This window comes from Anomalospiza imberbis, chromosome 1 (assembly GCF_031753505.1).
Source record: "Anomalospiza imberbis isolate Cuckoo-Finch-1a 21T00152 chromosome 1, ASM3175350v1, whole genome shotgun sequence".
Taxonomy (NCBI): Eukaryota; Metazoa; Chordata; class Aves; order Passeriformes; family Viduidae; genus Anomalospiza; species Anomalospiza imberbis.
Genome location: NC_089681.1, coordinates 51,027,030 through 51,050,251, shown reverse-complemented (window position 1 = coordinate 51,050,251; position 23,222 = coordinate 51,027,030). Strand labels below are relative to the sequence as shown.

Below are 23,222 nucleotides of genomic sequence, written 5' to 3'. Positions count from 1 at the left end.
CCAAACAGAGTAAAATGGAATAGCATAAAGTTTACCAAATTTTTACAGATGTGTATATTTACTTCAGTGGGACTTAAGTGTAATTTGGTTCTAAATGCTATGCTTTAAATATGGGGTTGTGTAAACCAGAAGCAAAATACGTAGCAAAGGAAGAAAAGTAAAAAGGAAAGATTCTAGACAAAAGAAGCTGTCACAAGAAGAAACTAAGTGAAATTAAGTGAAAAAAGCATATAGCACAGATAAGAATAATCTGTACTTTGAACAAACGTCCTATATGCAAATCCTATGCTGGTCCATGGAAAAAAGAAAACCCAAAGAAGAAAAAAAAAAAAAAAAAGTGGATATATAGGTAATCTGTATGTCCTATACTGATTTACCTACAGCAACGTATTACATATATTTTTGGGATTACAAGTTAATATTTTTCACACTAAATGGGAAATAGAAAAAGCCCATCTACAAGAAGGGTCAGAGTACAGGCCTCCCAGCCTGACCATGGCAAATCAGATCATCCAGAGTGCCATCACACACCACAGGACAAGCAGAGAACTGGGTCAACCAGTTGGATTCCCACAGGGTTGGGTTTCTAAACCAAACACGGATTTAGAAAAGGCAGGTCTTGATTCACCACCTTGTTTGCTTTTATGACAGCGATATGCTTACGAGCGCTGTCTACCTAGATTTCCAAAAAAGCATTTGACACCATCTCAGGAACAGTGTGGCGAGAAAGACCAGGGCAGTGACTGTCCCCCTGTACTCAGAACTGGTGAGGCCACACGTCCAAGTGCTGTGCTCAGTTTCGAGCTCCTCCCCACAAGAAAGGTACTGAGGTTCTGGAGCATGTCCAGAGAAAAGCAACAGGGCTGGGAAAAGGTCTGGCAAAAGGTCTGGAGCACAAGGCTTATGAGGAACAGCTGGAGGGAGCTGGGGGGAGCTGGAGGTGTTTAGTGTGGAAAAGAAGGAGTCACAAGGATGACGTTATTGCTCTCTACAACTGCCTGCATGGAGGGTGGAGTGAGGTGGAGATTGCTCTCGTCTGCCATGTCTCAAGTGAAAAGATGAGAGGTAATGGTCCTAAATTGTTAAGATTAGATATGAGAAAAAAAAAAAAATTCACTGAAAGAGGCATTGGAATATGTTGCTCAGGGAGGTGGTGGAACCACCACTCTGGAAGCATTCGAGAAGCAAATTATGTGGCTGTGGCACTTGAGGTTGCGGTTTAGGGGTGATTATCTGGTGCTAGGCTAATGACTGGACAAGACATTCTTTTTCAACCTCTATGATTCTGTTACTGTCTGAAATCTGATGAAAAAAGACCCTCCAGAAAACCTCTCCTCTTCCATTAAGAATTTTCAAAAATAGAACACAAACAAATCCAATCCTTTGGACAAAATGAGAGAATTATTTTTATTTTCCTCTAGAACATGAAACTCTGCTGTTAACACTGTACTGTTGTCAGCTTACTCTTAAGCAGCAAAATTCCTCGGCACCTCTCACAGTCTTTCAAATCAGTTGCATAAAATCCATGGCAATTGACTTCAGAATTTGGACTTTTTATCTGCTATGGAAATTCTCTTGCTTATATTAGATGTTTGGGCAACTTCTATCTCCACTAATGGAACAAATAGTATCATCCTTGAAAAAGATATTGAAATCGAGCTGAGTCAGTGTGTTTTACTTTAACCTTGGCAATGGCCCATTTAAAATTAATGGATACAGTTTGAAAGATTAAAGAGACAGTTGTCTTCTCTGTTTAGAATAAAACCAGATTTTGCTCAGATTCAGAAAGTCGAAGCACCATCATGCATTATATCACAGAACTTAATCAATAATGTTCCAAAAGACATTCAACTAGACATTTCAACTAGATCTTATTTTAGGAAAGTAACTGTTTTTAGTCCTTCATCAATAGATATTAGGACAATCACTGTTCAACAGCCTGGGCAGGTCTTTACATATTTGATAGAAGCAAGTGATCTTACCTTCATTCTAAAAAGCTTTATCCCTCAAGAGACTTGTGGGTACTAAAAAAGATGCAGTAGGTTAGTCTCCCTAGAAGCATTTTATCATCAGTGGAAACAGACCAAAATTTAAAAGACAAATTTAAAATAGGAAATAAATAAACGAGTCCTTTAAAAGATAAACAAAGCCACTTTGTTTGGCTCCTGCTTTCAATCAACCTTTTACAACATCTGTCCTTCCATGCTGCCTACAGAAGTTACCAAAGATACAAACTCAGTAGCACAATCACCATTCCTGATAGCCCATGTAAAAGCTGGAGGCAAATTGGAAACTCTTGGTTAGAAACTCATATTTCTGCTGAATCTTAGAAAATAAGTTTATGGGATTTTTAATATTTATTGTTTCCATAGGCACTAAGCTGTCTAAGGAACCACAGCATTTCCTCTAGACTACCCACAGCAACTCTGGGGCATAATCAACAGAAAGTTTATTATGAAAATATTGACAAAACCTTTTCAATTTTGATCACAGGAAGCAAAATTAGTCTAGTCTTACTGGCTGATATTTACTTTTGCCAAAATAAAATGACCTGAAATAACAGCATGATGGCAATACAATTATACAGCATAATCAGATTGCTTATTAGCACCTTAAAAACAAACATTTCTTTGTTTCCATGATTACTCCTGATAAATATCATAGACTTGCCTCAGAATTTTTTTTTCACCAATAGAACATTAGTGGTGAGAACCAAAATGTAGTGTTATTTCACTTATTGCTTTATCAAATGTGCTTTTTCAGATTATGCTTACATAACCTATTTTGTTATGTGGCTTACACATAAAATGCTACCCAAAAACTGGAGTTAAACATAATGAATAAAACAGGAATGTAATGAGAATGAGGAAAGATATAAGCAAACTAAAATGCTGGAAATCAGCAAAAAATGCAGCCCCAAGATTAATGAGTACTGGATTAATGAGCTTCAGCCAAATAAATACTTTCAAAAAGGAAAGGACTTAAGGTCTCCGGAACCTCATCTAGAATGCTTCTATCAGAAATAAGCTTTCTCCTTTCCCTTCTTCCCTCCTCAAAGAGAGACAGATTCCACATTCAATTCTGTTCCCATATCCAGCCCAGAAAGCCGCTCTTTTTGCCTTTTGTTTCTCTGTATGAAGAGCTAGGATCTGTAATGTGTACCAGTTTTTTACAAGTTCTGAGCTGTGAACAGGTAAAGGCTGATTGACGCATGACACCCTCTGTATATTCCTGCAGGTTGTCTCATTCTAGAGCATCCTTGAGTTGCTGCACATTTCAGCTTCTGTTTTTTACTGGAAAAAGTGATTCCATTTTAATATCAACATCTAATATCAAAGCAACACTGCTGAAGCCTTTTTTCCCCCTCATCCCAAACACAAAACTGATAATTTTTGTAATTATGGAAACATAAAATTGAAAATAGGCAATTTTTTTTTCCTACATGTGCCCTGCTCCTCTATTATAGCAATGCAAAATGGTGATTTGAATACCTGGACAATTTGTACCAGCCAAGACAAATGAAATCACTGTCAGTTTCTTTTAAAACAGTACCTGAATAGGATATATTCTTTAGTATTTCATACTGATAAAAATCAGATAGTTACTACTACTACTTTAAACTATACTCAATGCATTTTATTTTAGCCAGGCATATTAAAGCAATTAAGAAACTTCTGAATTCATTTGCTAATCTTGTATTTAATGTTTTGCATGAGAAATAGCACAAGCAAGTGTATGCCTAGAGACACCAGTGCACACAGTCGTCACAAACATTTTATCATCAGTCCCTTACCAACTGCTTGTGCAACATTGCCAATTATTAGGAATGTATTCTGAAATGGCTACTCTTCTTTCATAATGATGGAAACTTTTAGCAGACAGTATAGCTTTTGCTGAGAATGAGTTTAAAATTAGCTTATCCATTGTTTTGCGTCTTTCCATCATTAATAGCTCCACCATGCCTTCAGGGTAAAAAAATAATCTTGTGGGGAAAAAAAAAAAAAAGAAAAAAAAAGAAATTGGTTACTTGTGCTTACAAAAATAAACCTAGATGCATGTGTTGTAAATATGAAAAATAAGTCATTATTTATATACAATCTAAGAACTTCATAAAATTTGCTCCCATCAGTTGCTCAGACATACTAGATACAACCATTTTTAATCAAAGTAATAAGCTAGCTGCTATGAAGAAAAAATTAAATGTTTAGATGTATCTGGGATTTACTAGTATTTATGGAATTCTCTGAATGTTACTTTTTTCTTCTTTGTACATCCTTAAGACATTGAAAAGGCACAACACTCCTGCCCTGCCATTTCAGCAGTTCAACTTGTCAAATCAACTGCTATTAGATTACAATTGTTACAGAAGACATCTAGGGCCATGCCACTTGAAACTTCTCAATAACAGAAGACAGCTCAAAACATTTTAAAGAAAAAACCTCTTATCTGATCCACTGTAGAACTGTGCATCTGTAAAGCTCCAAATGCAGGATAATCTAATTCCAAATCATATAGTTTTAACAATCAATGCAAAAATTAGTTTGTGAAGATTAAAACCTGCTGTTTGCATGAAAAGAAGGAAGACCTACAAACTGGTCTCAGCAACTTGCAGTAACAACCAGAACGCAACTACTGCAGAGCATAAAAATGAATGCAGAAAAGTTCTTTCATGAGAGATTTTTAAGATTTTAACACTGACTGCTTCCATAGGCAATGATCTGTAAGTGGAGAGATTTACAGTAAAGTGGCAGTAGACACAGCAGTAAACAACCACTTTGAATTTCAGTCGACAGTCTCTGAAAATAATCATTATGAAAACAAACTATTTTCAAGGCACTTGTTTTAGGAATGCAGTACCATACTGTACACTAACTGCTTAGCAGAGGTTGTGTCACTGTAACCCAGAATGAAATAAATTAGTTTTGGAAGATTCATGCCAAACTGTTCTGTGATGCTATCAGAGCAGTTATAGTTCATTGTTTTAACAGACTCATTTGTAAGATGAAAGTAATTTTTTTACTCAGTCAGGAGTCCAACCATATTTTGAGATGAACGACATATACATTTAATTTAAAGAATTAACATATAGTATATTAACAGGAATCAGAGTGCAATTAGACCTGTGCCTAATTAACAGTGATAACGGAAGCACATAAAACACTACTGTAAATGCAGAGACCAAATGAGTGTATGGAAGAAGGATGACTTATCTAACTGTTAAATGAGAGTGAGTCTGAGCTTTACTGTTGCCTTTGAAAATCTGGTACCCAAACTTTTTAAATACTACTCCTTGCTGGTGCTCCCTTTGAAAGATTATGTAGAAATGAACAGAGTAGCCTCATAATGTTTTTATTCATGTTCTTTGAGACTCTAGTACTGGAAAGCAAAAGGTCCATCTCAGTCAATAACTGGACAGTTTGAAAATGAGAATACGCTGTCACTTCTCCTATCAGAAACAACTTTGTTCAAGACTGAACAGGATCTTGCTAAGATGGCCTTAAAAAGATCATACTTCTTCAAAAACAGCCTCAGATATAGACTTATAAAAAGTAAAGGTTAATGAAGAGAAACAGTCTGAGAAGCCCTATCTGCATAATATTACTGTAAATTACAGCACGATTCAACCACCAGAATTTTTCCTCTCCTTTTACAGTAAGTGAAAAAAATAACAAAAGGATTTTTAGTTTCTTTTTAAAACAACTAACAATGCAATGCTGTTTTTCAGTGAAAGGTTTTTTGACAAAAGAAATGCTTTCATTGATTATCCTGAATTATAAATTATAGCTCTCTAATTTTTCCTCTTATAAATGAATACTCCTGACAATCTAGCCCCACATGTCAGACAAAAAACTGAAACATTTATAATGGAAGTTTAATTATAGTACAACTTTTGCTAGTCGTCATTCCAAAGTCACCCATAATTATGCTCAGGTCATTTAAAGTTATTTTTTTAATTTACATGGCCAAACATGCCAGTTATACATTGGTTCATCCTCTCAAATTCAACACTATACTGCAGTAATTAAGAAAATTACTGATTTTTTCGAAATTTTTTAGGATAATTGCCAACAAAACATCTGCAGAAATAGTCAAAACAAAGAGCAACTGACAGACAATTTGATTTTTGTTTCCAAAGAACATAAACTTCAGAAATGAAGTAGTTGTTCATAGAAATGAAAAGGTACTTCTGCACATCAAGAATAAACACTTATTATTACCTTTTTGCCTTACATGCATTTTTCCATACAATAATTCTAAAAGATAACAGTCCACTATAAACATGATTTTCTACTGCAAAATTTCAGCACCAAAATGCCTTCAGAGAGCTTTTTGAAAGTACCAAATAATGAACTAGGAAATAAAACTGAACTCTCCCTTTCCCAAAAGAAAGCCCTTCTCTCTCCTTCCAGAAAGTGGATTAAATTTAATGGAATGAGTAAGCATGAACTAAATGCAGGGATAGTTGTTAATATACTTTAAATAATAACAAGGGTGCTCAAATCATGGTACAAATTAAAAGACAGCTAAATGCAGACATCAAAAGTATAAATTTGAAAACGGAGTTGTTGAAACTATTCGAGATGGCTGGGCATACTGAAATGCAAGAGCCATAAATCATTAACTTTATTGGCAATTTGATTTTAATCTCCACTATTTGTCTTTTAACACAGTACCTCATCATAATCCTAAGCAAAGCCTTTCCCAGTTTTATTTCTTTTTTCTTCTTAGAGATTTAAGTTAGTATTTCTTTGCTTTGCTGAATTCTTTTCAGTAAAATATATATATATTTTTTTTTTCCTGGGCCAGAATTCACTTAGCCATGTAGACATTAGAGTAGGGGGAAAAAAGAATGCAGAGCAGCTTTCCTCATTTATATATTTCTGGCCTCTTAAGAGTCCGGAAGAATCTCAGCTCCATGGGGATGCCCCTCTCTGCCTAAACAACACACTCAGCAGCAATTAAGATGGATCATCAAAAAAAAACCTCTTTTTTTACAGCTACAGAAGCTGAGATCTAGTGCTCTGTGAACTGTCTCAATTTTGGTTTTGTTGTAAACAGAATTCTGATGCACACTTGCTCACCATGAGAGATCCTTGGATTGTAGGACAGAATTACCTATTTATGGCACTGCAACAGCCTAGTACTCTGAAGACAGAGTATTTTTTTTTTTCTCCAAAATCAGGATATCTCTTCATCAGGATCTGCCCAGATTTCAGGTCTCAAGCTTGACACATCGCCTACAGTCTAGGCAATAAAGTTTGCAATTGAACTTCCTAGAAAAAGGTATTATCAAAAAAGCCAGAACTCAGCACCAGCTTTTCTTCCTGGGAACCTTTAGGAGGTTAAACTGAATTCTGCAGATGACTCTACCTTTGCAAAACAAACAGGTTTGCAAAGTCAAAATGCCTCCCAAGTGCTGAAAAAACCTGGAAGAACCTGAATAGTGTAGTTGTTCATTTTCCTTTGAAGTGAGGTAAAATTAATATACCATTCTTTCTAAAAACCTTTGATAATTATGTTTTTTGTAATTTGAAAAAAACCCCAAACTACTAAAATGTTTAAAAACCTATAGCATCTCTGTGTTTCTACATCATTCCTGGATGTTTCATGCTTCATAGATACTTCAATAGAATTGTGCAGCCGAATTTTAAAGCTGGCCAAAGCTGCTGGGCAAGATAGCATACGGTCTAACAGTCTCAAACAAAAGAGTGAGCCTTAAAATATTAAAATCAAGGAGCATGCTGTCTGTTCATCCATTCCCATCTTTCAACACCCTTTAAAACCACTGGCAAATTTCATCCAAATAACTTGCTTAAAATTTAAACTGATTTGACACAGTACTGCCAGAATTTAATTCCAGAAGATGAGCGAGCCAAACTAATGCCCCCGTTCGGGAGGCTCAGAGCAGACAACCTGAAGTCGAACATCAAATACTCCATTTGACAACAGATTTGTTGTTAGTTGGGTGCTCCCTCCTGCCATGCCCGTCTGTCATAAGGGAGAATGTGATTACTTTCATAAGGTGATGATATTTAATATCATAGATGTCTGTGGTACATCTTATTTTCCTGACTCCTAAATCAAAAGGAGATTTTAGACTCGGCTCAGAAGTTCATGCAACTATATATATATATATATATTTTTTTTTTTTTTTTTTAAATTTTTTTTTTCCTTAAGCAAGAAACCTGCCCTTAAGAGCCTAAATTCTCTTTGGCCATAGGGTTGATAAGTTCATATGTATATATGAAGGAAAAAGAGATGGGGATATATGTGTGTGTCTGTATATACACATACACACTCCTTGGCACACACAATCAGTTATTCTTTTAGACACGAACTGAAGTAAATATACACTGGTCACTTCAAATGTATAAAATATGTTGCTTTGGTTTTGGATAACACCAAGTCAGAGGAAAAGTTGTACTTTCCTGTTTCATTCGCTAAAGCTTTTGCCAAAGGATTAACATAATTCAAAATGAAGTTTGCCTATGAGTGGAAGACAGTATGGTATAACTGCATGTGAGAATTGGAACAGCTTATGTAAAAATAGGCCTCAAAAGAGGGGAGAAAGTGCTTAGTATTAAGTTGGTAAGGATAAATTTCAAGGCACCCATGAAACTTCACTGAAAACACACAGAATGCCCTTTCCTGTTATTTTTAATTGTTTCTAGTAACAGAGTACCAATGTATTCATTTAAATCTGCAGTAATAATATACTTCTGAGAAGAGATATCCAAAGCATCTATGAAACAGCTTGTATTTCATTTGTTCAGAACAGAGTAATACTACGGACTGCCCTGTAAATACAGAATTTTTTACAAGTATTTATTATTCACCCCTTTCATTAAAGGTGCCCACAATGCAGCCTTTTATTTATAACCATAAATATATTCCCAGCTTGCTGGGTTTTTCTCACTCCATAACAAGCAGTTCTTCCTGAATTGAAGTTGGGTACAATAATTGTTTGAGTGTTTTTGAGCTTATCCTTGTAACTAATAAGAGACTGCAACAAAGACTGGAGATGAAGATATGTCACAAGAGAAATCATATTATCTAGTTTTCCTTAAGGGTTATTCACATTGCCTCCACCTAGCAGATGTGAAATTAATAAGTTTGCCCCTCAGGTCTGCTCTAAGTTAGTGAAGGTTCATTTGTCTCAAAGAACAGGTTAATTTCTTCCTCTGCAAATGTTTTGAAATGGGAATCTGTTAAAGTGAAGAAAGAAGTCACCATTTATATGACTGCTTTTCACACAATCAAAGACATAGCAGTTATTTTTACATACACTCTGTTTCCATCCGTATATTAACCCAGCTATAACTGTCAGGAAAGAATCCCAAATGTTTCTCCTTATTCTAATGTGCAGCTTCTCAAAAAAAAAAAATCTGATAGTCAGGTTTCATGCTCTGTGTCCTTACCAACACTAGACTGTGTCTATATTCCTCTCATACTTCAGCACATGTGTCAGAAAGAGCCAACAAACCTACATACTTGCAACAGTTTTCCTGTCCTCTTTTTTTCCCTCCCCTTCATGTGGTGTAGTGTGAAAATGTTCTAGCTCTCAAGTGAGACCTCTGGATGCTCTATCTAACCAAAAACTGTTTATTTAGGGACCAATGGAGACACAAAAGTGCAGGTATTAATAATTTCTATATAACGCCAGTTCTCTTGGTTGCCAATATTAGAAGTTTTTGTGTTCACAGGCTGAAGATTCACTGAATGGAGAACCAACCTGTGATTTCTCCTGCAAAGGGAAGATGCATTTGATATGAAGGGGCAGATACTCTCATGGGTGTTTATTTCCTAAAAGAAAACGTTCTATTTTCATTATGACTGGCAACCACAAATCCAGAGAAGCATCTAGAACGATGCAGTGCAACCCAAATTTTTTTCTGTGATGAAATCTTTCCATCACACCATACCTCACTGTTTACACAGCTTCAGACAAGGACAGGAATACAGTGAAAGATCATGATCTGTGTATTAAAGCAGAGTCTAGGAGAATTTAACAAACTCCATGGTGACAGCTTCTCTTTCAAGATTTTGGCAGAAATTTGGAATCACAGAGTAGCTGAGGTAGGAAAGGTCTGGTTCATCTGGTCCAACCCTCACTGTACACCACCCTTACTCTACCAGCGCCAACTACAGCATTTTGTCCAGATAACTTTTGCGTATCTCCAGTGCTCTTTACTCACTCACAAAACCATTTCACCACAGAAGGAGTTTGGGTTCATCAAGTATGACTTCCCCTCTGTGAATCCATGCTGACAACTCCTGATCATGTTTTTGTCCCTTGTATTCCTGGAAATGGTTTCCAAGACTAGTTGTTCCATCACCTTCCCAGGGTTTACGGTGAGACTGTCCAGATTGTAGTTTTTTGTTTGGTGTTTTTCTTCTTTTTTTTTTCTTTTTTTTCCCTCCCCAGGAACTTAAAGGACTCCTAGGGGAAATTCTAGACTGTGAGGCAAGGAGGAAACAAACTGGATTTAAAGATATTTTTTTATGGGAGGAATTTGGATTATCTGGGTTTTTCCCAACCCAAGATTCCTGATAACACAAGGGGAAGCTGTTCTGTAACACGGCATCAGTGAAGTCATCTCAGTAAGCAGCACCTTGGGCACTTGTTTCCAGGCAAGTGGCTGCCAAAGAAGAGCTTTCATACATTAGTCAATGCTGAAAACATTTGTGTTTTCTGAAGGTCCCATTCCAAGAAGAAGAATTTCTGTTTTGTTTCCCCATCCCAAGTAAGTGACCAATGATAAAGACACACACACGAACATATGTATCTCACTATGCAGTATTTTCTTGAAATTCTGCTAAAATCTTTCAGATTATCTCCTGCACATCTGAAAGCTGCAATTCACCCGCTACAGTGCAGAAAATCCAAATAGCTTTTACCATTAGGAAAAAGTGACCTTACATGAGACAGTTTGTGTATCAGAAAGGCATTTGAAAAAAAAGACCATACAGTGGGATCTTACTTCCATAATAAAGACATAAATAAAATGTACGTTCAGTGTGGACTTCTAGTTCTGATAAATCAATGCAACTTTCTACTAAAGTTTATTAAAGTTTCAGGTTAGGAATGGAGACTTTAGAAATACCATGGCACTTTTCCATAGAAAATAAAATGGTGCAATATCTGCACCCTACTCCTCAGGGTTCAGGTGTCTCTGACCTGAGGTCTAGCTCTCATACAACACAGCTGCAAAAACCTTGCTTAAAACTTCTGAAGAAAATTGCTAAGAGAAAGAGCTGTGGAAAAAAACTGCACTATGGCTGCAAGTTGACATTTTCCTATGATCACAAAACTAAGCAATGTTAAGACTTTGTTACATATCTGAAAAAAAAAAAAAAAAAAAACTTAACCTCTTCACAGGCAGCTCCCCACGATATAGCAATGAGAAGGAATAACTTAATTCCCAGTGGCACTAAGATCCTTCCTCTTTTCTTGAGACAAAAGGTCAAGAGATTGAAGTCTTGAAGGACAGAGAAAGGCAGCTGTCATTTCAGCCTAGAGAAGTTTTTAGGAAGGAACTCATCTTTCCTAATAGTGATATAGAATGGGGAAGGCCATGGAAATCAGCAGTAAGCACCACTGAGTTTCAAGAAAGGTTAGGGTATGGACACTGACAATGGGAGAGACTAATAGAGAATTAATAACAAAAGAAGGTGGGAGGGTGGAAAACAGGAAAAACCAACTGCAAAAATGACTTATTATTCAGAATGTTGTATACAAGAAGATACAGACTGTCCATTCTGTAGGACCTAGACAGTGCTCTATGTCATGGGGCAGGATGTCAGTAGTGGCACTGAGTACTGTCCAGCATACCTAAGCACACTGAATTTAAATGCAGGGTTCAAGACAGTTCCTGGCCTGTGCCATCTGCCCAGAGATACTTCTGCCTGGTGCAACCTGATGCAGGTCTGAACTGATCAGAGGGAAGAGGATACTCATTCCATCAGTGTATTCAGACACATGTAGGTTTTTTTTCACAATGCCAGTGGATGCCAATGGGCAGCACAGAACTAGTGAAAAAATTTTGACACCTTGGAAGATTAACCAGCTGAATGCAAAGCAATGAGTGAACTGAGAAAAACAAAGATTTTTCTTTTTCAAGAGAGGGGATTTAAAGAGTTCCTCTGCTCTGTTCTTCCAGATTGTAACAAGCCTTCTAGGAGTACCAGACATTTTACAACAAACCTGCAGCAGCGTTTTAAGAGCTCAGTTGTAGTGGGAGTAACAGCTTTCCTCCTGACAAGCTCAGGTGATGGGATAGAAGAGACAGCAAAATCAACTATGTTAATTAAAACATTCCTGTTACTTCATTGTATGAAAATTATTGGTTAAATTGACAGTGATTGTTTTTGCAAATACTCCAGGGTTGTAATTGTGTCTTAGCACAAAGAAGTAGAGATCTGACTGTTAAAAAAACTCCACAGTTTGGGGATAATTCATCAGAATATTATTTTATTTATTTTTTAAATTTTCTTAAATTACAGTGGAGTTTTCTGGTTCAGTAAAGGAAAATATGCTAATTTACAGAAATTATGCCAAATGTCACAGTGAAAAAAAAATATGAGAAAAAGAAAACAACTTTCCCTAGGGGGCCTTAACAATCCCTTCCCTTAGCAGGGGGGAGGATTTTATTTTAACTTTTCTTCCTAAGGTAGCTGTCTTTAAAGATGTATCTGTTCACCGGTCGATGCAAGGAACAACATAAATTAGAAATAACATCTCCTAATAGAGAGGCTATAGCAAAAAAAAAAAAAAAAAAAATTGCAGGAGCTCATTTAGCAGTTCTGCATTATTCAGGTATGTTTTAACAGGGGCACTGTTTCATCACCAGAATGCAGAGACACAGACCAGATCAAGATTTGTATCATGCAACGAATGTCCAAGACAAAGCATGCTGGAAAGCCCTAAATAAATAAATCTACCCACAGAAATACTGATATGGATAAGAAGAAACTACAAAACACAGTCTATATTACTAATCCTTCAACATATCTACTTCAGTTTTACTATGGACAGTTCCACTGGTTTGGGGTCAGATTGGAACAATCAGGAACAATAGTGGTAAGACAAGGGGAAGAGCTTCAAACTGGAAGTAGGTTTAGATCAGATATTAGGAAGAAATTCTTTACTGTGAGGGTGGTGAGGCAGTTGGAACAGGTTGCCCGGAGAAGCTGTGGATGCCCCATCCCTGCACGCTGTATTCTAGGTTCACAACACCATATGAGATGGTTGTGGGGAGAGGGAGCTTTCAGCACAGGAATAGGTGATTTAAATTCCAAACAACCTGGGAAGGCCTCCTTTTCACACCTTTAAATGAGAAAACCCATTCTTTCTAAGTTTGACTGAAATGTGGTTCACCATGGCCAAAATCCATTAAACTCCTTCAAACCTGAACTCCACATTCTAGGTTAAATCTAATCCACACCTCAATGTAATTCTTTGGCTTTCTGAGAATTACACTGAAAGAACACTTATATTATATTTCATCAAAAGGAAACAAAGCACTTTCTGAAGTGACAACTGCTCCAGTGAGTGTGATGCACCCAAGTCTGGAGAAATTTTTTTTCTTTGCATTCTAATTATAGATGCTTTTATTTAGTAAAGTTACAGATAAGACTTGTCTATTACAAGCCTCTGAAATCTCATTTTGCTAAAATGAAAACATATTTCAAATGCTTTGGAGAACTATTAAGATTATTGAATGCCTCGCATACTGCTTCAAGTCTCCAAGTGGTTCACTATCTTCCCCTAGGGAACAGGCAAGCAGCATGCAATTATCACAGTAATTAAAAAGGTGCAATGATTCTTCTCATAAAGACTCCTGTTTTATTAATTCTATGGTAGGCTTTGGAGACTGGCATTATTTTACTCCTACCCAGCTTAATTATACCGTCATTAGTTTATCAGCATCTCTTTTTAAACCCTTGGGCCAGTTATTAGCATGTCACTCGCTAACAGTTAACCAATAACCACTACACCTTCAAAGCAGGGTCTTCTGCTATTAAAAAAAAAAAAAAAAACCCAACAATTTGTAGAGACAGATTTAATATCATCATTCAATTTACATTTTTCAGTCATTTAACTTTCTGCTTTTAATTTAAGAATGTTACTGTTTAGCTTAATGAAAACACAAATAATTCTGATGTATTACAAGATACTACCAGGTAATAAAACAATTGCAGTACATACTGGTTTATGAAACTGAACGCCTGTTTTAATACTCAACAGTATGTACCACTGAGAAGACTGAAAGCATATGATATTCTTGAATATAACTAAAACTGTGGCTATCACTCTCTACTAAGTCTGGCTGAGGTGGAGTTAAATTTCCTTCACAGCAGCCTGTTTGGCACTGCAATTTGGATTTGTGACTAATCCAAGGTTGGTAACGCAAGACAACCCTACAGGACAGGCTCACTTACACAGCACCCAGTACTGCATTACCTGATCATACAAGCAGATGAAAAAAAACTATTAGAAAAACTGTTTCATTTTAAAATAACTGAAATAACTGTGTATTAAATATGTACTTACCTTGTCTAGACAGACATTTACATTATTATGAAGGGCACAGTGACCCAGAAACCCTCCTGAAGGGAACTCTACTTCATTTTTATGTTCCACTTTTGACTAAGCTGAAGTTATCTTAGTCTAGTAGAGAAAATCTTATAAATACAAAATACTTAACTTTATAATTTAGCTGTACTGCTTTTGGGTACTTTTCATTAAATAGTTCTTTCCAGTAAGGAGAGGAAGAAAAAATACCAAAAATAACATCAGAGAGTTAGTACTTGTAAAAGTTTGCATCTTCAGAACATACAAGTGGGATTCTGACAGCAACTATATTTCATTTTGTGTTTGACATCACACCAATTCAATTCAACTGAAATGACATTTACTCACTGACAGGTAGCCAGGTGACTTTACAAAAAGTATATGCAACGGAAACACATTTTTTCTGTTGAAGTACGTAATTTTTTGTGCTAAAAAGGCAAGTAAGACTAAGTAATTTCTTAAAAGCCTAGGAACAATGAGCTAACACCCCTTGTTACTCCCATTTTCTCTAGCTACACTCCTGCCTATCTTCCACCACCTTTACAGCAGCAAAGAGATGATTCAAATTATTGGGGGAAAATAGTAATGACCAAAGAAAATCCAGGTCCCAGTACCCTCTATTATTTTCTGAGCAGCTAAATCCAGAACTACTATCACTGCCAGTCTTACTGAAAATTATTCTACAATTGCTTCTGTGTAATAGGTGAATTTTGTATGCTGTTACAATCAGAGGTCAACTCTATTAATTATAACATCCAAAACAGGGGCCAAGATTGCTACAACACAGCAGAAATTGCACTATCTCATTTAGTAAAGAGACATGCTGTCAGTCACTCAAGAAAGCAGTCCTTTGCTAAACCTCATCTGCTGGAACATGCTAATATATTATACTTAAAACCATTCAGTCTTAATTCCTGCAACCTGCTGGTTTAAGACAGACAGTAAAAACTGCCAGTGTTATTAACTTATGTCTTCAGCCCTAGAAATATGCTTACAACTTCCTATCACCTTGGAGTACTCACCAGCACATTTTGTTCTTGTTTTGAGAGCTGGGCCAGGAGATCCTGTTCCTCCTTCACCTGGTCTTGTAAGTAACACACTGATTTCATATTCTGTATCAGGATCCAGGTGCCCAATCTTATAGCTTGTGGAGTCCACGGGCTGTATGTCATACCAGCTTCCACTTGAAGTTCGATACTCAACTTCTCTTTGGATAATAGGTCCATCCCCATTGATGGAATTGGCATTCAGCTGTATCCAGAGGTAAGTTGCACCAACTGAGGACAGCTGAGGTGGAGCAATGGGAACTGGTGGCTCTGAAAAACAGTAAGGTATGATAACAAGCTATGATTACACTTCCATTTTTTCTACTTCTAAAACATTCAAATAAGCAAAGGTTTTGTACTGCATTAGAGTTGACTGTATAAAAACATGGATATGAAGAAATCACCAGTAAAATTGATTTATTTTCATTAACTCAATATTCAGATTCATTTGCTTATGCAGTTGGAGATTTTAACCTGAAGCTTTTGGTTTAAACCTCATAACTTTGAATCAGGAATTCTATTCACTCAACATTCTATGGTAACTCCCAATTAAAAAAAAAAAAAAAAAAAGATAATCTCAGGTTTTCTCATGCAAATACAGTTCATTCTGGATATTAATATTAATCCTACTCAAAACTAATGTTTTCAAGCTAACATTTATGTTGTAGCTCATCCTTACACATAATGAGAACAGAAATTTCTGCACAGAAACAAAATGAATTTTTTATTAATTAATTTTCATGTACTTAACGATTCAGCCTTTATATTTTCAGACTTCTGCATAAGTAGAGTAAGTACAGTAATTTTTCAAGTTCTATACTTCGGTTAAATGAAAGCTGGGGAATTTCTTGAGTTTTTACTAGAGGTCTGTTTCTATTTCATGTAATGGCTATTTTCACTAACTACCACATAGAAAGGGTACTCTGTATCACAGAACAAGCATGCATGTGGTAACCTGATAGTTTGGATTCTGAAGATTTCAAAACTGAGCAAAGTTTTAAACTCACTTTAATTTACTCTGTGATGGGCATCATATTTTAAATTAGACTGCAGAAATAAATTGCAGCCATAACCTTTTTTTAACGGTAAATAACTAATTCTTTTTCCCCTACTGGTTAAATTACTCTGCTATTTCATGCATCATATCTGCCAAAAATTCGCCTTCCTGTTGGTTAAATATATTCAAGTAGAATGAAATCAAGCCATAGTAAGAAGGCACTATTTGATCCACTATTCTATTCTATTCTACTCTATTCTATTCTGTTCTGTTCTTAACATATCTATCAGCAAACACTGCCAGCTTCTTAAGGCTACACAGAATATGCAATGAACACAGGACATCTGTCTTCCCTAAGCTTTAGATTCAGATTTAGCCTCTTCTGCTAACCATTTCCCTCTGTATTGAGATACTGGTAGTCAAACAGACAAGAAGTTGAATTCATGTACTTCATCATTTTTTCATGCTCTTCAAAGTCACAGTTAAAGCAAAGAATATAAAAGAATGATACAAAATGGAGAAAGGATCTCTGGGAAGCATTAAGTATTTCCTGAGAAACAGCAGAATTTGTATTTTAACAAACACATAATTATCCTATAGTATTCTACCTTTTTTCATTTATAGAAAGAGTAACTCAGAGCACTAAGTACACTGCAGATTAGCTGTGCCTCAGATTGATGATGTTTCTAATTAGCAGGGTGCAATTTTATGCAAGCTTCGATCTGTGCAATCTGTTAGCAATTGCTGAAATACAACACTACAAACCAGCAAACACGGGCGTCATCACTGTGTGTTTTCATCTTAACAAAACTAAGTGATTACTATCATGAAGAACACAATACAAAGGGCAACAAACCAGAACATCTTCAAAGATATCTATTAAGCATTACTAATTGGGATAGACATAATAATAGCTATAAAAATATTGTGGCAGATTCCAGGACACAAAGAATATTGTTTAGATATTCAAATAAGCAGTGAAAGCACTTGTAGAGAGTGTGGGTCTCCAGGGCGGTTTGGATGGATGAGAGATCTCTGAAGTCAGGTCTTGGAAGATGTGGTTTATTAAAAGGGGTGAAAGGCCCTGCTTGGAGTTGCCAGGCGCAACTCGTGGCAGGCCCAGGGAGAGAGGGAGAGGGAGAGAGAGGGAGCAAGGGTTCCAGGTGAGGGTCCCAGGGGAAGGTCCAAGAGAGAGTCCGGTCACTCGGGCACACCTTATCAGGGGGCTTCAAGGTGGGCTGGAACAAGACTTGGGCCAATGGGGTTACAGATACCTGATACTTCAGGGGAGGGTTACAGGTGTGGGATGAACCATACACTGGGGGTGAGACAGAGCACTCCATTTGACCCTTGGACCTATCTGCAGGTAAAGGGCATTGTTTAATCAGAAGGGGGGATTGCTTTCAACCTGGCTATACTATTGTTTTCTAGTTATTCAGTAGTCAAGGTTTGTTATTTCAAATCTAGTTCTCATCTCAATGGCTGTATTTTCCAAATCTTTTGCCAGGCAATCATATTTATAAGGTTTTCCTATTTCATCTTCCCCAACATGCACTGTTTTATGTCAACAGCAATATATGGCAAATTGATGTAATTGCTGAGTTAGAAACATACTGTAGCTTTATTGAAACTATTCTTCCTAAAGTACATAAAGTATGGCTTCATACAGTGATAGTATGTCTGGAAACAGTTCTGACTTGACTCAAAATGATTTAGCATCAATTTAAATCATTAGGCTGTTTTGTGAACCAAGACATGAAATGGAACTTTTATAGAGGATCCTAAGGCATTTACTTAGCCATGCTGAAAGAACAGTTAATTACTTTCAAGTTTCAAATGCTACTAAGGGCTGTTGAAGTGCCATTCAAAATGCAAACTCAGGAGTTAGGTCACTAAGGTTAGTGGTTACACCAGTTCATTCCAAATATTACAAGTACTTGAAACAGACAGTATTTTATTGTCTTTTTATACCTTGGGGCATGCTTTTCATTTGGCGGGAACCACAATGAAAAGGTTAATTCAAGTTACATTATTTCAGCAAAGCCTGCATATATTGCAATTTCATACTATTAACATGGTTTAATACCAAAAGTTACCTTCTTACCAGAGATCGAGACTACCTAAAATCAACCCTTCATTACAAATATGATGCTCATATTAAGTGACTGGTTAAAAACACGCGCCTCAATTAAGCAGACCCTCTAATACAAACACTGTATATCCAAATATAATTAACTGATTTTAAGACTGAAGTCTGAAATGTTTTCTTCTGTCTTGTTATTTTAGTTTTTCTTTTGACAGAATGATTTAATAGTTTTAGGATGCTGAGGTGTTTGAATCACTTCGGTAAGTACCACACTGCAGCACAATTGTCCTTTATTAAAAGCAGTTTTACTGGCAGCCACTGAGGTAGTCTCAATTAAATAACATGCAAATTAATACCTTTATGAAACAGTACAATAGACTTGATATTTCAGCACTGTGTATGTTCAAGGAAGGTTTTTCAACTGACAGCAAAAACAAGTTTGTAGCAGTAGCTATTTAGTACAATGACTTAGCTTAAAGAGGAGTTCTTCCTTGAAGATCTCCTCCTGAAGCAAGTAGACAAATATATTCAGTATTGTGAAGCCCTTTTAAACATAGATTTTTAAAACAGAATGTTAACTGAAAAAAAGAAGGTAAGTGAATCCGTATTTCAAATTTCATGCCTTTTAGACTTCAAGCCTCCTCTTGAATTCTCTGACAAATGACAATAGGCACAATCCCTTAGAGAAAGGAAACAGTGGCTACCCTACAAAGTCAGAGGTCTGTAGGGGACAGAAAGCTTTAAACAGGTGCTTTCATGTCAGTCTACATAAATAGATCATTTATATTAAATATGAGAAAAAGACAGGCTTTATGGAAAGGAGCAGCCCTTCTCTCACACAGATAATAAATCCAAATGTAGCCATACATGAATGTAAACTAATTATTCTTATGCACTTTTTATAAATTGAAAATACACTTGAAACTGAAACTCCTTCCTTTAAACTGCTTTGTTCTTAAATTACACAGATTTTCCAAACATTTTATACAACATCTTAACATCTTTTACTCTGCAGTTCTTTTCAAATTTTAATTGGGAGGGGAAGGCATCACACTGAGATGCCACTGGAGATAATATAAATCTCTAAGATTTAAGTGAGTTAAAGAAGACAAAAATAGACATTTCTTCTCTACGGCTCAGAAGCACTATCTTGAAAAATGACAAAATCCACTTCCTAACTTTCTGGAAATGCATGAATGTGTGTATGTTTACCTTCTCCTCTTTTTTCCCCTCTACAAAATCATAGAATCGTGTTGGAAAACACCTCTAAGATAATGCAATTCAACCTTTGACCAAACACCAAGATGCCAACAAAACCATGGCACTAAGTGAAAGTTTTCAGGGATGGGGACCCCACCACCTCCCTGGGCAGTCCGTTCCAATGCTTAACCATCCTTTCAAGGAAAAAATTCTTCCTGATGTCCAACCCACATCTCCCTGGCAAAGCTGGAGTCTATGAGCTCTTGTCCTCTTCTTTGTTGCCTGGGAGAAGAGGCTGACCCCCACCTGGCTATGACCTCCTGTCAGGCAGCTGTAGAGAGCAATGAGGTCCCCTCATCTGGGTATGCAGCTTCTTGTTCTTGCACTCCTCACTATCCACATCGTTAATCCATCACCATTTTACTCTCAAAGTACAAGGATTCAGCAAGATGGAGGACTGTATACTAAAAGCACACAAATGGTAAGCTCACAGGTCTTGATCCCTGTGCCTGGATCCAGCCTGCCTCAGAGGAGCTCAGATCCCTGCTTGCCATTAAATTCTGTACACTGTATTTAGAATTTTGGGGGAACTTGAAAGATGAACTCAAGAAAGTCCCAGGGTCTTGCTGGGTTTTTTTTAGCAGTTTGTTAACTAACTGTATTTGAGAACATATTTTCACAGGAAGAGAAAAATAGCATTTTTGACATAACTAGTACCCTCCTGAAAAAATATTACTGCTTCAAAGTCCAGAGCCTTCAGCACTTTCCTATGGCAAGTTCACTAAGAAGGATGAACTGTATCAGCTCTTCTATTTGGAGGTTTTCTCAAAAACTCCAGGCTGAGGCACACACCCACACTAAAAAATACAAGTCTCCAGTCAGTTTGGCAAAAAATGAGCATATGAAACTGGACTTCATTATAGGAATTGTTGGGCAACAGTAAAAATAAGTCCTAATGCCAGCACAGTTGGTAAAAAAAGAGGTACAGACAGTGATGGATCCAGCATGAAACGTTAGTTGGAGAGAGTAAAAAACAGATGCCAAGTATCTGTGTATATTTAATGCATGAGAACAACTGATACCACAGGAAAGTAATCGTTGATATTTTCTTCCTATGTTTTAATGTCAAAATGACTTTGCCCTCTAGAATAATATCTTTGCTCTAGAGGTCCTGAAGAGGTTTGTTTCTGTTCCCAGTGTTAAAAAGATTTCCATTTGGAAAATGCAGACATTTAAGCTGCCAGCATTACAGATGGCTACCTTTCTTTGCCCTTGCTTAAAAACCTAGCCAAACTCCTTTTAACCAATTTGACACCTAGTTTTACCTTGTTTGAACTCAATAAGCAGTCTGAACTCTGTAATAATCTGATGTCTGCTAGACAGGCTCATTCTGTTCTCCTAAATCTAATCTGTGTTGGATCTGCCCACTATTAGGAAACTTCAACCTAGGGACTATATGTAGAACTCTAATTTACTTCACCAAATGCATTTAATCAATTCCACCTGACTATTTTCCTTTTGCTCAATGTTTGATTACTTTTATGTCATCTATTAGATACGAGCTGATGTTTTTTACAATAAGTAGGTTATCTGACAAGGCCAATTTCATGCCTCCCATTAGATGAAATGACATTTCAATCCAATTCTCTGACAAACTTAGATGAGGATACTGTGCCGTTTGAGCTCATACAATGACAAGGCACTTGTCTTTTCAGCCTTTTTTATCAGAACAAACACTCAGGTAAATTGAAAACCTCCCCTTCAGGATTTATTTAAATAGAACAATCAATACTTTATTACACCATCCTCTGAAAGGCATGTAAGTTACCACAAACAAGTTTTCAAATAAAACCCTTTCTTTCCTCCCCTCTTTTTAAGGCCAGACTAATTGTTCACTGTCAAGCTTTTTCTCATTAACTAGACAATATTCGTGTTTATTATAATTTAATAACAGTACAGACAGCTCTTTAATTGTGATTTCCCCCACTCCATACTGCTGAAACCTTGCTGTAACATGCCCACTCAGGTGAAAAAAGAAGATTAAAAAAAAAAGAGAGAGTAAGAACACCTGGCAGTTTCTTACATGTCTTTCATTTTCAAGATGTCATTCCTATTCCTTTGTGATTGCAGGTTTGATTTGCAGCACCTGAAACTAGCAGCCCTTCTGCTCTTTTCAAGGGTCCTGGTACCTCATCTCCAGTGCCACACAACATCATGCCACAACAGCACTACAAAGCTTGAAGATCTTTACACACATAATTGGAATCTACTTAGAGTAAGTTCCTATTTAGTGAAACTTTGTCTACAATGAAGTGGAATGAATGTTGTACAGAGTTCTAACCCACTCTACTGTGCAAACATTTCGACTTAAAAGCAAATATATTTTGAAAAAACGCCCAATTCCAGAGCAGAACTTTTTGCAACTTGAGTTACAGGTTCAGTAACCAGAATGAAACAGACCATGAAAGAACTGATTCTCTTCAATTTAGGAATGCTCTGTTTGACTCTCCTGTCATTCTAGGAACGTAATCCCATGGAAATTCTTCTTAGGGCAGTTTACTTACACAAGTGTAAATGAGAAGAGAATTAAATTCATTGCTTGTAACAAAGAGGGGGAAGTAATTACACCACTGTTTTTTACATATACCATTATTAAGGCATCAGCAATTCACAAGTATACTAAACATTACATGCAGTGTGGGCATATGTACATTCTTCATGATTTACAGATAGTAATGGATTAAAAACCATATAGATGCACTGAAATCAACCTGTTATCTTTGAAGACTGCTAACTGATATTGCAGAACACCTGCTAAAAATTAGGAAATACCATTTCTTAATTATATGTCATCAATAAAAAAGCATACTTATTCATTAGCCCCTAATGCTGCTGTTCAGTACAGTCATCTAATGTTTTACAGCACAGTGCTTAAAATGGGTCTTTTTAGGTCAGAAGGAATGACCTGCAGGTGGTCTCATAAAAGCTCCAACACAGGCAATGGGGATTACCATAATTACTTTGCCACTCTACAAGCAGTTAATGGGATTACACCCTAAGGCTATCCACTAGCTCACAGTGCCCAGTGCAAATTTTCTGAAAGAATCTGGGTAAGCACAAATGCTTTAATGATACGCTTCATAATTTCATCTATTGCACCTCAAAAGAAGCACTAACAAATTAAAACACCCTGAATCAAAGAGACTGAGAAGAAATGAACTCCTTTAGCTTCCTGCACCTCTCTTCATTGATGCAGTAACTCCTCCCTCTGCCACCTTCAGGCAGTGCTGGTTCCTCTTTGTTTTCACTGGTGTTAGG

The 23,222-nt window shown here is 36.7% G+C and overlaps 1 protein-coding gene across 13 annotated transcripts in view; it reads right to left on the bottom strand.

Moving 5' to 3' along the window:
- PTPRM (protein tyrosine phosphatase receptor type M) overlaps positions 1 to 23,222 on the bottom strand; it is a 445,815-nt gene that overhangs the window by 254,414 nt on the left and 168,179 nt on the right. For all 13 annotated transcript variants that reach the window (XM_068192138.1, XM_068192146.1, XM_068192169.1 and 10 more), the window contains exon 7: positions 15,598 to 15,891. In XM_068192138.1, coding sequence (XP_068048239.1) covers positions 15,598 to 15,891 — 294 coding nt within the window. The remainder of the gene's footprint in view (positions 1 to 15,597; positions 15,892 to 23,222) is intronic.